Raw genomic sequence first — 15,718 nt, forward strand, 5'->3', positions numbered from 1 at the left:
TAGAATTCCACTTGAATCTCTAAGCCAAAGATGCATATTTTTCATGTGGATGTCATATTCCTTTTCAAGAAGTTGGCCCAAACTTAAAATATTACTTTTTAATTTTGGCACATAATAAACATCTTGAATTAACTTGTGACTACCATCTTTACAGGAGATCAGAATCGTACCTATCCCTTCGATTTGAACCTTTGAGGTATCTCCAAAGGACACATTACCTCTCACTGTTTTATTGATCTCCACAAACTTCTCTTTGCATCCACACATATGATTGCTTGCTCCATTGTCCAAATACCACGAGCTGCAATCATCTCTGTCTTCTTCCTTGAGTGCCATCAACAACGTTGACTCATTTTCTTCTTTCTTGTCGTCAACAAGGTTAGCCTTTTCTTCAACATTGCTACGACATTCCCAAGAGTAATGGCCAAATTTATGACAATTATAACATTCAATTTTTGATTTGTCATACCTTTGTCCATTATTTTCTTGGTAGTATCCACGTCCTCTTCCTCCTCTTTGTCCACAACCACGACCTCTGAATGTTTGGTGGATTTTAACTTTATTGTTGAAGTTGTTACCATTACTTCTTCCTCTTCCATGACCTCCTCGACCTCGGCCTCGTCTATTTCCTCGATATCTTGTTTCACCTCCATAATCCTTGAAGGATGCCTGAGTTTTAAGAAGTTGCTCCGATGACACTTCTTGTCTCCTTTTGATCTTTTTTTCGTGGGCCTGTAAAGAACCTTCCAATTGCTCCACCATCATAGAGTCTAAATCTTTAGATTCCTCAATAGCTCACACCACAAAATTAAATTTAGGTGTTAAAGTGCGAAGGATCTTTTCTACCACACGGACATCTTCTATGTCCTCCCCGTATCTTCTTAGTTGATTTACAACAGCCTTCACTTTTGAAAAATAATCCGAGATGCATTCGGATTCTTTCATTTTTAAAACTTCAAAATCAGCCCTTAGAGTTTGAAGTTTTACCTTTTTCACCTTGTCAACTCCTTGAAGAGAATTTTGTAAAATCTCCCAAGCTTCCTTTGAGGTGGTAGCATCTGCCACCTTCTCAAACATGGCAGTATCCAAACATTGGTGGATGAGCGTGAGGGCTTGTTGATCTTTCTTCCTTGTCTTTGTCAAGACCTCTTTTTCATTTTGGGGCAGAGCTTCCTCATTATCGGGTTTTGCATACCCTCTGTCTATGATTTCCCATACATCCTGAGAGCCAAGGATGACTTTCATACGTAGACACCATTTCTCATAATTATCTTTTGTCAGACGGGGGTACTGAAAAGATAGCGGACCATTATTTGCCATGGCTCTGATACCACGTTGTTGGGATAAAATAAATAATTCTGCCCAGGAATAATATCCATAGCAAATAATAATAACACAAGAGAGTAACAATGACACCAAATATTTTAGCGAGATAAAGTATAATATCCGAGTGTAGAAATATTACCACTATAATATTACAACTCAGTAGTGTCAAGAGACTACTACAACTTTGAAAGAAATAACACTCTTTATATAAAACACCTCACTACAATATTACTACCACTCACTAGTTATCTCACAGACAACAATCTGTGGATTACTCTCTCTAACTTCTATTGTTTCTCTCTTATTTTGGTGTATCTTAAAGGAGAAATGAAGCCTGCTATTTATAGGCACATTTTCACCAACCAAACCAATTTGATTGGTTAATCAATGTGCAAATTCCAGCAGCCCAATCTTGAAAAATCTGAAGTTTTTTTTTCCGTCCATCACTCCTCTTCCTTTTATTCAATGTAGTAGGTGAGTCAATCACTCCTCTTTCTTTTTCTTTTATTCAATGTAGTAGGTATGGACTCCACAAATCTGGATCCTAAATTGATATCATAGTTGAAAAGTTAACAAACAATAATAAGTTTTAGCATTGAACTCACAATTCAATATATATTATGAGGAATTTGAGTAAAGATCACATACAGTAAAGGCATATGCTTCTGCTTTTGAAGACAGACTATATTTTTGTAAATATTAGCTAATGCACTAATACTTAGTGTAATGTCGATCTATAAGTTAATTACAACTATATAGTATAGTATATAGTACTATACTATATATACCGAATGAATATGTGTGTGTCTATATATATATATATAAGCTATATATATATATAGCTTATATACTATATACTATACTATATATTTGTAACATTATCTTAACTTTAAACAAGCTGGCAAAAATTTTCCCTCTTGGTTTTTTTGATGTAATGGAACATCTTCCAATTCACCTTGCACAAGAGGCACGGCTTGGAGGGTCAGTTCAATGTAGATGGATGTATCCCTTTGAGAGGTAATGAAATTTAATCATTTACCTTTTGTATTTGCTTTAAAGATTGTTTTGTCTAAAAATAACACTATGCATGACTATTGACACATGTAAACGAACCATAAAAAATAAATCAAGAATTGAAGGTTCGATATGCGAGGCATATGTGGCTAAAGAAACATCTTATTTCTGTTCATACTATTTTGAACATGATGTGCCATGTTTGAGAAATAGACCGAATCGGTATGTCGATGGAGGCGAAATCGATCCTTTGGCACCACCCTTTTACATTTTTAATCAACCAGGTAAAGGAGGTCCAAAAAATAGTCCAAAGCGAAGGTTGTCTGAGATGGAGCTAAAGTCAGCTACAACACATGTATTGTTAAGTTGCCCTGAGGTCCAACATTATTATAGGTAAGTATATATTCGTACATATTACGGACTTTTATATTAAATATACCACTGATTTAACTAATAAATATTATAATGCAGTTACTTTGTGGGTACATATGGGCAAGATGTTGTTTATCCCAAGTTTTCAGAGTGGTTTAAAGAATTTGTAAGTATTACTTATTATTTAACATGATTGTATGTAATTAATTATATATATTTTTAAAATTCTAAATTATATTTAATTATATATATAGGTTCATGATCCAGCTAATGGCATTAAAGACCCATTTTTACGTGATATAGCTTGGGACTTAACCCTAGAGTAAGAATGATGTCTAAATACATGGTCAATGAGTACAAGTTTCATACAGAAGAATGGTCTAATGGAAAGAAAACCAACAATAGTGGGGTATGGGTGAAAGATGATGGAGATGTTGATTATTATGGTGTGCTTCAAGAGATTTTGGAATTGGAATATGTTGTAGGTTGGCCGAAGAAAAAGTTGGTACTCTTTCGATGTAAATGGTATGATACAACACCGAATAGAGGTACAAAGGTGCACGCCCAGTACAACATAGTTGAAATAAAACACACGGGGCAATATAGACTTTATGATCCCTTTATCATTGCACAAAAGGTGAAACAAATGTATTATACTCCTTATCCTTTGAGCAAGAATAAGTCTGCATGGCGGGTAGTTTTGAAAACAAAGCCCGTGGGTAGAGTGGTAGTCGAAGATGCATTAGATGTGGCGTACCAGAATGACATTTCAAATGCTGGATCGATAGTGGATGATGAATTAGCAGATGAATTGCAGCATAATGAAGGGATATATGAAGAATTTGATCCTTCTGTCCTTGCTACAAATGAGGACGAAGATAGAGGTGTAGAACATAAAACAAGTGATGAGGAAGAATTACAAGATGAAAGTGAAACAGACAATGATGAAGACTTTGATGATTACTATGAAGATAGAGATGAATATTAGCTTGTTATTCTTAGATGATTACAAATGAGGACGAAGATAGAAGTGTCTATATTTTGGAGTTGCAAATTTATGGTCTTTAATATCTTCATTTGTTTTTACTTCATTAACTTCAGAATAAGATCTGCTTCTTTTGTTTTCCCTTTTTTCCATTAATGAAAGAATTGATCTGATTTATCTTCAAGTTGTAAAAAAATCTGATTTATCTTTTATTTTTTTCTGCATTTTTTAGTAAATATTACTAGCTCCTGTTTATGAATCCATCAACTAGATAACCAACCAAAACCTGTAAACCTAATTAAGAAATTTCCATAGTACAATTTCACTACGGTTATGATTTGGTTTGCAGATATATAAGTGAAGGTTTGCTCACTCTTGAGTACTTACAGGTAAGCATTTCATATATATGTAAAATGAATGTGCATTTCTTTACTTCTAAGTGACGTTTCAAAATGATGGGAGAATATTTGTGTGTTTTCAGCTCCGGGGAGGCTGCAAAAGAAGAAGAGGCGTTACAGGCCTGGAACAGTGGCTGTTCGAGAAATTAGGTGCCTTCAGAAGATATGGAATCTTCTTATTCCAGCTGTTCCTTTCATCAAACTAGTAGTATTTCGTTGCTGTCTCTAAGAACTTAACATATCGATGTTGTTCTGCTATTGCCCTTCTTTTTTTTGTTACACACATGATGATTATGTGCTTGCTCAAAAGGGATAAAGTTAGACTGCTAGCGTTATTTGAGCTTATCAGCTACATGATTAGATGAAATAGGGGAAACTCCAAATATATCATAGCTTGATTTTGCTTAGTTACCATGTGATTTGGCTAAAATTGGAGGATGAAGCTTGAAGCTAAAGCAGAATAGTTGTGGTTGTCTTATTTAATGTAGATTGCAATGAGTATATGTGACTTATTGTTGCACTAGCACTAACGAGGAAGCTAATGTTAGGGGTTTCAAGGGGCAGAAGTTAATTGATGAGTATCAGTGAGACTAAAGTTAGGGGTTTCATGGTTTTGATGTGGACTAAGGAGTGAATGTTAAGATCTACATTCTGACCATCTGTAGTTGGCTCTCTTTTAGATGTGTTATAGAACTGTTATCTTGATATCCTTGATGATGAATGGTTTAACTTATCCAAATAGGTTATACATTTAAATCTTTGCATTTATTAATGTTTCACCAAAGCTAATTGTTTTTCCCTCTTTCTCTTGTCTGGGGCAGGTTAAACAAATTAGTTTCAATTATAAATCTGAGATAACTCGCTGGCAAGCTGAGGCTATAATAGCTCTTCAGGAGGTACTACAACTTCTCAGAATAATGAATTGATCTGTTTGCAGCTATTTGGATCGTTGCATTTAGTTGTTTATAGAATCATGTATCCATGAAGAGGACAGGGAAATAGATTCATATAAATATACAGTGCCCAAGAATCGACTCAAGTTATATGAGTAGTAAAGAACTCTAACTAGCATCTATTTTAGCTCCCAATTATATGAGAGCTTGTGTTAGCTCCAATTTTGAGTGGTAAATCAGTTCAAATAGTTAAGCTTTTTCCTATCTATTTTGCTAAATAAACCACTCTATAAGTCACAGGTTTGTTTGACATTACTATCTCAATAGACAGAAAGGGATAATTTGTCATTGTTTTTAACTTCTGGATGCGAAATATGTTGAGGTCTTCTGCTCTTTAACCTTTTTAATTTCTTCAGTTTATTTTTCTTTAGGAGTAATTTTTATTTCAATAACACACAACTAACTTGTTGTATAATATGAAGAAAATAGTTTACATGTGATGATAATTAAGCATAAAATTATCATGTGTACCTTCCTTATTTTAGTTCTACTCTATTTACTAATTGTACAGATATTAAGCCTTCCTGTTTTCCATTTTAACTTTGTTACTTTCATGCTTTTCTAGAGACTATATATATTTAAATAAAGTTGTGCATGCCCGAATGGTAAAACCCAAAAATAAAGTTGCTAATTGACTTATTTGGTTTCTTTAGTCGTTTAATTATTTTATATTTACTGTCATTTGTTATATTTTTTGTTTTGTATTTTATTATGATTATATTACAGATATGGCATCTAAAGGGGAAGGAAAAAATGAAATCTAAGAAAAAAAATAATTTGTTCCAACTTCCTCAACTATGCCAAATATGAGTCATCCTCTTCCTCATCCTCCTCAATCGACTTCATTGCCATCCACCATGTTCACTATCCCCCCTCCATCTAATAATTCAGTTCAGTATTATTTTATGTCTGCTAAAGGCAGTCAAAGTAACACCGTTTTTAACTTTGTACCCACATCTTTTATACCATTATCTTCACCGGGCTTTCATGGTGGCTCACCAGCTGTTGCACCCTCGGTCTTTTATGGTAGTCAACATACTGACTCACCAGCTGTTGCACCCCTGGGCTTTCATGGTAGTCAGCATACTGACTCACCAGCTGCTGCACCCCCGAGCTTTCATGGTAGTCAGCATACTGGCTCACCAGCTGCTGCACCCCCGAGCTTTCATGGTAGTCAGCATGATGATGCATCTTTTGTTGCTCCATCATCTTCCAGTCCATCATCATCATCCATTTCCAGCATATCTAGGTTGGATATTGGAGGCTCTCGCTCAGCTACATCTAGAGCTACTTCTGCACCATCTCGTAGACGCAAGCAGAATCTTGGAGGGGATGTACAATTTGTTAGTTAGAATCGATTGATAATCGTCCCCCACAAGGATGGGTAAGAAGGTTCTTATAAAAAATTTTATGTTTTGAATGTACATTTAGATACGTTAACATTAAGGAGTATTTATTTGCAATTAAAAGGTGTTTATTAATTATATATATGTTAAATTTAATGCAGGTTTTTGCCATCTTTTCAAGCTACACATTTGGTTACAGATTCTATGAAGCCATTTTATCATGAGCCGTGGACTTCTTGGGGAAAGTTACCGTACAGCATCAGAGAGCAAATGTGGAATCAATTTAGGGTAAAAATTAATTATATTTATTAATAATTATCGTCTTCATCTAATGTTACTTTTTTATATTGCAGACAAGGTGTACATGCATCCTCAGCATCAAAATGCAATAAATAGTATTTTCGAGAAGAAAGCTTCTATAAGGATTAAAGATACTATGTGTGCTGCTCAAAATTCCGGTAAAATACCGGAATGGTTAAGAGAAGATGTTTGGGATAAACTTCTTGAGAAATGGAATACCCCAGAATGGAAGGCAAAGAGTGAACAAGCAAAGGCAAACCGTGCCTCTAAAAAAGGTGGCTCGTTGCACACAGGAGGTTCGATTACTTTTGAGGCCCATAAACTAAGAATGATAATTATTTATAAAAATTTTCTTAGTTTTACATATAGAATTTTACGTTTGTAAAGTCTAACTCATACTTTTTCTTATGAAGGAAAAGGAAAGAGGGCGAGATGTGAGTTACGCTGAGGTCTTCGAGGAGTTGCATAAGAAAAAGAAAAAGGATGGTACAAGAGAACATTGGGTGGAGATACGTGCGTCAGACACATATGTAAAATTCTAACTTCATAATTATTTATGGTTTATTAATATTAGTTTGTTTACATAATAGTTATGTTTTTCATTGCAGGAAGATTATCATAAAAAGTTGGAAGAATGACAACAAACTCAGCCTCCTTCAACTCAACCAACAACTGATGATATGGCTTCATTGTGAACAGAGGCAGCAGGTGGAGCAAACAAAGGCAGAGTCTACGGACTAGGAGTACATCGACTACAGGTCATCCAAACCCACTCTTAGCCAATTCTTCTCCTCAAAATCAAGAACATATGGAAGATATGAGAAACGAAATTCGTGGATTGAAGCAACAATTGGACTCCCAATACAGAACATTTGTTAAGATGCAGAAATTCATGCGTAAATATGGGCATGATTTATCTGATGATGAGGATGAACAAACTGAATCTGATGTGTAGTAGTTTAGTTGTGATGTTTTGGTTGATTGGTAAACTTGAATATGAGAGACAACTTTAATTTATGTATTGCTTTTAAACTTGAATATAGGCTACTATTTGGATGTTTTTATTCCCAAAATTGTTAGGTTTAAATATTGGTATTGTTGGTTTAAGTTGTGTTAATGGTTGGCATTGTTGGTTTAGAATTTGTTAATGTATTGTTAATTTAGATAGTGTTAATGTATTGTTGGTTCGTATTATTGTATTAATGTATCGTTGGTTTAGATTGTTGGTTGGTATTTTTTTGTTTGTGATAGTTTGACAGGTGGTGTAGCTCGAAATTGGGCAGAATTCTGGCCAGTTTTGTACAAAATTCCGATTGAAACGGTCGGAAAGCTCCCCAGATTTAACAATAAATTGTTAGATTTCAACTGATTCGGTCAGAATTTTTTTAAAAAAAATTAATATTCAGAAATTTTCGACAGATTTCATCGGAAATTAAATAAAATTAAATTTTTAATATTAATTTCCGACAGATTTGGTTGGAAATTTCAAAAAAATAAATAATATTCAATAGTTTTCAACGGATTCTGTCGGAAAATAAATAAAATTTAATTATTAATTATTAATTTTCCTTGTATTATTACGACTGATTCAGTCGGTAAATTCCGACCACTTTAGTCAAAAAGGTGAATTATTTGGTAGTCTGACCTTTTTGAAATTTGCGACCACTTTAGTCGGAAATCACCGACGGATTCGGTCGGAAATTGTTTTCCGACCAACTTTTTTCCGACCGACCAAATTCGGTCGAAAAGTAGTCGGAAATACGTGATTTCCGACCGAATTCCGACCGTTTTGGCCGTCGGAAATCTGCCATTTTCTAGTAGTGAGGAATCTCAATTCTCCATATATAGTTATAACTTGGTAAATTTTGAAATAGGATTTGAATTTATACAATAGGATGCATATATGTTTGCATTTGAATTTATTTATAACGTTAGTGTTCGAGTCATCTTGCACGTATCTCTAACATCCACAACAAATTTATGTAAAATTTTAGGAAACATTCAATGTTAACATAATGTAGTTTAAAATTTTCATCACCTAATAATGGGGGGAAATCATGAATAGCCAGATTTACAACAAGTAATTGAAAAATAGCCGCATGTTCGAATATAATCAAAATTTAGTCACTTTTTCATATAAAGATAAAATCTAAACAAAAAAACCCTAAAAATTCGAAAATTTTCGAGCATAATATGCTGGAATTCAAAATTTTTACATATGAGATTCCAGCATGATATGTTGGAATTTCACGATGTGTTGGAGTTTCAACATAATATGCTAGAAGTTTATACGCAGGAGCTCCATAATCCAGCATATTATTCTAGAACTTTCCGTATTTCAGCAAAATAGTAGCTATTTTTCAATTACCAGTCCGAAAACTGGCTAGCCCGTACTATTCTAACCTTGATAATTTCAATCTTTACCACTAAGTAGAACATAAAAAATAATTTTATTTACGTTGAATAGTTCAACGCTATAAAAGAAAACGCTTCATGTTTTTTCCTCAAAATACTTATCAACTTTTTATTGGTCAAACCAAAATATTATTGCACTAATAGTTGAACTAGTTAGAGAGCCTGCTATGTTTGCTCGCATGCTGGTTTCCACAAAAGGAGGAGTAGCTAGGTTAAGTTGCTTGTTGATACTGGTAAGCTTGGAACATTCCTTTAGCATCCTTTCCTAAATGATACACTACTTGGTTAGCTTTCCGAAAGCTATGCCTGAGCTCTGGGTTCTTCAGCTGGAGCATTAGCCACATACAAGATTTAATGATATGGAGTAATTAAATACCAAATATTTTGTGTTTAAGAGTTTTATTACCTCAATCGCAATCTCAAGTAGCATTAGCTGTTGTTCGTGGGCAAGCTTCACTCCATGCTAAGAAGCCAATAATTTTGAATATGTAAGATTATATACAGACATAATGTCAATAATTTCATATATTTGAGTATTTCAAATATATTTTAAAGTGAAACAAAGGCTTGATCCACTTGGGACATTTAATATTTTAGGCCTAAAATAATTTTATTGGCCAGGCGTGAGCCGGCCTTGTCTAGAACTTTCAATATTTGAATATTATATTTATTAATTTTGAAATAAAAATAAATTATTTAAATTAGATGCTGAAAAAACAGTCTTAATTATGTTAATGTTCATATCCACTACTGAAAAATAGTTCCTTTCCGACCAAAATCGATCGAAGGCTGTCGATTTTGAATGATTACCGACCAAAAGCCGGCCGAATTGGATGGGTCGAAAAAATGCTGGTCACTAGCAAAAATCGACCGATAAAAACTTACAAATTTCTGTCGGACAATTAAATTTTCATACTCGATAAAACAATGCCAAAATTTCTAATCGATTTTAATTATATAATTAAAAAATTCGCCTTCTGGTTCAGCCATTTTTAAAAAAAATTATACAATTCAAAAATACAACTTCTGAAAATTAGACTGAGGTATGTACCATTTCAGGATACCATTAAACCACTAAATGATTTGGTGCTTGTAGTTTAAAGACTTTCATTATTTTTATTGATATTCTTTAATGACATTTTAGCACAAAAATAATCGATCAATTTCAGTCAATTTTTCAAGTATTAATTTTAATTTATTTTAAATAAACAATCGATTGAAGTTGGTCGGTTTCTCGAAAAATATATTTTCCGATATGCATTATCGATTGAATCAGTCGAAAAAATAATTTCTCGCATTTTGGTGCTAATTTCGGTCTGTTTCGTAAAAACTTAGAAAAAGTTCGATCAGTATTGTTAGTTGTTTTCTTTTTGTCTAAAAAACGCTTTTGTTTAATAACGATATCCAAATACAAAATCTCAATATTCGGATGTGTATTTAGATTCGAATATTTTAATCTTAATAAAAAATAAAAGATCTTAGTGTCACGATCCAATTCCCGAACCCGATCGTGATGACGCCTCTCGTGAAGACAAGGCCAGCCAGACCAAAACGGAACACCTCTTTAAGCAGTTAATTATCATAAGCAGTAATAAACATAATATAATATCCATAGAATGCGAAAATTTAACGATCACAACAGTGGAAACCATTCCGACACAGCCCAAACTGGGGTGTCACAAGTCATGAGCAACTAAGAAATCCGGTTACAAGTCTACTGAACACTAATCTGATACAATAGTTCTAAAAACATGAAAATGATAAGATAAGGGAGGCACGGGGCTGCGAACGCCAACAACTACCTCGTAGTCTCCGAATCACTGCCTGGACTGGGAGAATCAACACTCAAGAGCGGATTCTGCGATGCCTGAATCTGCACACATGGTGCAGGGAGTAATGTGAGTACTCCGATTCAGTGAGTAACAATTATATATAATGGCTGAAAGTATGAAAACACGTAAAGGCACAAAGCAATTCCATATCAAGCAGTAAAATCACTTAAAGTAGTAAATCAGTGAAGAAATCAAATGATATTCCTTTTTAAAAACAAGTAAAACAGGTAATTTAACAGGTAAATAACAAGTAGAAATTCGCCTCTCAGGCACAGTATCAATCGCACAAAATAGTATCAGCCCCTCGGGCTCACTCTCAGTACAGTATCAGCCCTCGGGCTCAGTATCAATCACTCAGAACAGTATCAGCCCCTCGGGCTCACTCTCAGATCATAATGGGTACCCGCGCTCACTGTGGGTGTGCAGACTCCAGAGGGGCCCCTTACGGCCCAAGCGCTATATCAAGCCACCTCGTGGCATCATCACTCGACACTCGGCCTCACATCACTCAACATATCCTCACATATGGCCCTCGGCCTCACTCAGTCGAAAAATCATCACAAGCCCCTTGGGCATTAGTAAAACAGTAGTTCTCAGCCCAAAACATGATGTAGAAATATCATTTAAGTTTCAAATATGAGTAAAAGTGGCTGAGTTTGTAAAACAGTAGATATCAACAGGACTGAGTTCAAATAATAAGTCAAGCAGTGAGGAAACAGTGATAAAAATCCTTGAAGGGTTCAAATAGTTGGCATGAAGCCCAAATATGGCAATCAACCCAAATCATGATGATAACAAATGAATTTCAGTCAAATACGCGGTAAAATCATCAATCGGGACGGACCAAGTCGTAATCCCCAGTAGTAAAAGACCTCACGCTCATCATCCAGCGCATATCTTGCCTCAATATAGCACTACGATGTGCAATCCAGGGTTTTAAACCCTCAGTACATCATTTACAATCATTACTCACCTCGAATCGGCAAATTCTCTAGCTCGTGATGCCTTTGCCCCTCGAATTGGCCTCCACGCGCGTCGAATCTATCCAAAATCAAAACGAATATGTCACAATATGCTAAGGGAACAAAGCCCAAGCGAAAACATTCAAAAAATATCAAAAATTCTGAAATTAGCAAAACCCGAGCCCCGGGCCCACGTCTCGGAATCGGGTAAAATTTACATTTTTCAGAATCCTCATACCCTCACGAGTCTAACCATACCAAAATTATCCAATTCTGATACCATTTGGTCCTTCAAATCATCATTTTACATTTTTGAAAGGTTTCACAATTTTCTTCCCAAATTTCATCCCAAATCACGAATTAAATGATGAATTCAGTGATAGATTCATGTATTCTAGCCAAATCTGAGTTAAAATCACTTACCCCGATGAATTTCTTGAAAAACCTTCGAAAAATTGCCAAAATTCGAGCTCTCTAGGTCAAAATATTAAATAAAATCCAAAACCTCGTATTTATAGAGTACCCCTCAGATTTCAGCCTCCGCGGGCCGCACAAGCCAGTGCGGTCCGCGCAAAAACAACCGCGGCCGCACAGGCCTTCCTCTGCAGTAACATGCTTTAGTATTTTGGCCATAACTCTTTTCTACAAATGTCCAAATTGGCGATATCTTTACCTTTCTGGAAACTAGACACGAAGGGCTACGACTTTCGTTTTTGAATCATCTCGAAATTACTTGTAGATCAAAAGATATGAGCTTCCGAAGTAGGACCAGCGAATCGTTCCCCATCGCGGCCGCACTTCTTTTTGTGCGGTCCGCATGACACCTACCGCAACCGCACTTCTTTTTGTGCGGACTGCGCGAGTGGTTTCCAAGGCCTGCAACCCTCATGGACCTGCTACAGCTATGATTTTCGGCCTAAAACATCCCGGAACCTACCTGGGACCCCCGAAACTTCAAACTAATTGTACCAACACATCCCATGACATCGTTCAAACTTGTTCAACACTTTAGATTGCCTACAACAACATCAAATCACCAATTTAACATAAGATTCAAGCCTAAGAACTTCAAGAACTCTTAAATTATGCTTTCGCTCAAAAGGTCTATCAAATCTCGTCCGAATGACCTGAAATTTTGCACACACACCCCAAATGACACAACGAAGCTACTGCAACTCTCGGAATTCTATTCTGACCCTTATATCAAAATCTCGCCTATCAACCAGAAATTGCCAAAATATCAATTTCGCCAATTCAAGCCTAAATCTTCTCTACAACTCCAAAACCCATTCCGATCGCGCTCCTAAGTCATAAATCACCTCCCAAAGCTAACCGAACCATCAGAACTCACATCTGAGCCCTCTAACTCATAAGTCAACATCCGGTTGACTTTTCCAACTTAAGCCTTCTTAAAAGAGACTAAGTGTCTCATTTCTTACCAAAACCACACCAAACGCAAACCAAATCAACTCGACCACATAAAACACGGATAACGAAGCATAAAGAAGCAAAAATGGGGAAACGGAGCGGTAACTCATGAGACGACTGACCGGGTCGTCACACTTAGCCTAACTAGATTATGAATTATGTCATAATACCTTTATTGACTCAGTCCATTTTAATACATCCAAATGTGATCTAATAACATACCTACAAGTAATTTTACATCGTTCATCTACACTATTTAATGGAAAATATTCAAATCTTAGGTCTTTGAGAAGAAATAATTCAATATAATCCTTTATAGTTTGAATAATGACTCTATCAAATTTTGTTGTATTTTATTTTTCGGTGAAAATATAAAACTAAAGAAAATTTATAATGGATCACAAACCGATTGACCTGACATTTGAGCCTCACTAACACTCTGTATAGATCATTGTTCCCCATCGTTTTATAATGTATTGTATCGTATCGTTTTATGAATACAATGTTTTGATAGATTATATTGTTTGTTATTGTTAAATAATTTTTTTGTTGTTTGGTTTGACTGTATCATACTGTACTGTAACTGATAAGTTTACAAAGCCCCATACGGAGCCATCTGAATACTCGACCGGTAGCTATTGTTGTAAGCAAACTCGGCAAGCGGTAGATACTCATACCATGAACCTCCAAAGTCAATAACACAAGCACGCAACATGTCCTCCAATATCTGAATCGTACGCTCGGACTGTCCGTCCGTTTGAGGATGAAATGCTGTGCTCAACTCCACCTGAGTACCCAACTCTCTCTGCACGGCTCTCCAAAACTGCGAAGTAAAATGAGTACCTCTATCTGAGATGATGGAAACCGGCACACCATACAACCGAACAATCTTCCGGATATAAATCCCTGCCTACCGCTCTGAAGAATAGGTAGTACACATAGGAATGAAGTGCGCGGACTTGGTCAGCCGATCCACAATCACCCAAATAGCATCAAACTTCTTCAAAGTCTGAGGAAGTCTAACCACAAAGTCTATAGTGATTCTCTCCCACTTCCACTTGGGATAACCATCTGCTGAAGCAAGCCACCCGGTCTCTGATGCTCATATTTTACCTGCTGACAGTTGAGACACCGAGCTACAAATCCTACAATATCTTTCTTCATTCTTCTCCACCAATAGTGCTGCCTCAAATCCTGGTACATCTTTGCGGCACCCGGATGGATAGAATACCGCGAGCTATGGGCCTCCTCCAGAATCAACTATCTAAGCCCATCCACATTGGGAACACAAATCCGGCCCTGCATCCTCAACACACCATCGTCAGCTATAGTCACATCTCTGGCATCATCATGCTGAACTCTGTCCTTAAGGACAAGCAAATGCGGATCATCATACTGGCGCTCTCTGATGCGATCATATAAGGAAGACCGAGAAACCACACATGCTAACACCCGACTGGGCTCCGAAATATCCAACCTCACGAACCGATTGGCCAAGGCCTGAACATCAACAGCAAGAGGTCTCTCCCCAACTGGGATGTATGCCAAACTCCCATACTCACTGCCTTTCGACTCAAAGCATCGGCCACCACATTGGCCTTTTCCGGATGGTACAATATAGTGATATCATAATCCTTAAGCAACTCTAACCATCTCCGCTGCCTCAAATTAAGATATTTTTGCTTGAACAAATGTTGAAGACCGCGATGATCGGTGAATACCTCAGAAGATACACCATACAAATAATGCCTCCAAATCTTCAATGCATGAACTACGGCAGCCAACTCCAAATCATGAACAGGGTAGTTCTTCTCATGGGGTTTCAATTGACGAGAAGCATAAGCAATAACTCTACCTTCCTACATCAATACATAACCAATCCCAACTCTCGAAGCATCACAATACACGGTATATGAACCTGAAGCTGATGGCAAAACGAACATTGGAGCTATGGTCAAGGCTGTCTTGAGTTTCTGGAAGCTCTCCTCACACTCGTCTGACCATACAAATGGAACACCCTTCTGAGTCAACTTGATCAAGAGAGATGCGATAGATGAGAATACCTAAACAAACCGGCGATAATAGCCTGCCCATCCAAGAAAGCTACGAATCTCTGTGGCTGAGGACGGTCTAGGCCAACTCAGAACCTCCTCTATCTTATTTGGATCAACCTAAATACCCTTGCTGGACACCACGTGCCCCAAGAAAGCCACTGAACTGAGCCAAAACTCACACTTGGAGAATTTTGTATAAAGCTTCTCCTCCCTCAATCTCTGCAACACAACTCTCAAATGCTCCGCGTGCTCCTCCTGACTACGCGAGTACACCATAATATCATCAATAAATATAATAACAAACGAATCCAGATAAGGCCGGAACACGTTGTT

The 15,718-nt window shown here is 36.4% G+C and overlaps 1 protein-coding gene across 1 annotated transcript; it reads right to left on the bottom strand.

Moving 5' to 3' along the window:
• Positions 1-795: 795 nt before the first annotated feature.
• Positions 796-1,320, bottom strand: LOC138883981 (uncharacterized). The gene has a single exon (XM_070164711.1). It carries the CDS (start codon positions 1,318-1,320, stop codon positions 796-798), a length of 525 nt encoding a protein of 174 aa, XP_070020812.1.
• Positions 1,321-15,718: the final 14,398 nt, after the last annotated feature.

The sequence above is a fragment of the Nicotiana sylvestris genome, chromosome 12, assembly GCF_000393655.2.
Source record: "Nicotiana sylvestris chromosome 12, ASM39365v2, whole genome shotgun sequence".
Lineage (NCBI taxonomy): Eukaryota > Viridiplantae > Streptophyta > Magnoliopsida > Solanales > Solanaceae > Nicotiana > Nicotiana sylvestris.

Bases quoted from the DNA above. Each gene is read 5' to 3' on its own strand.
- LOC138883981 (XM_070164711.1), bottom strand. From the start codon at position 1,320: ATGGCAAATAATGGTCCGCTATCTTTTCAGTACCCCCGTCTGACAAAA.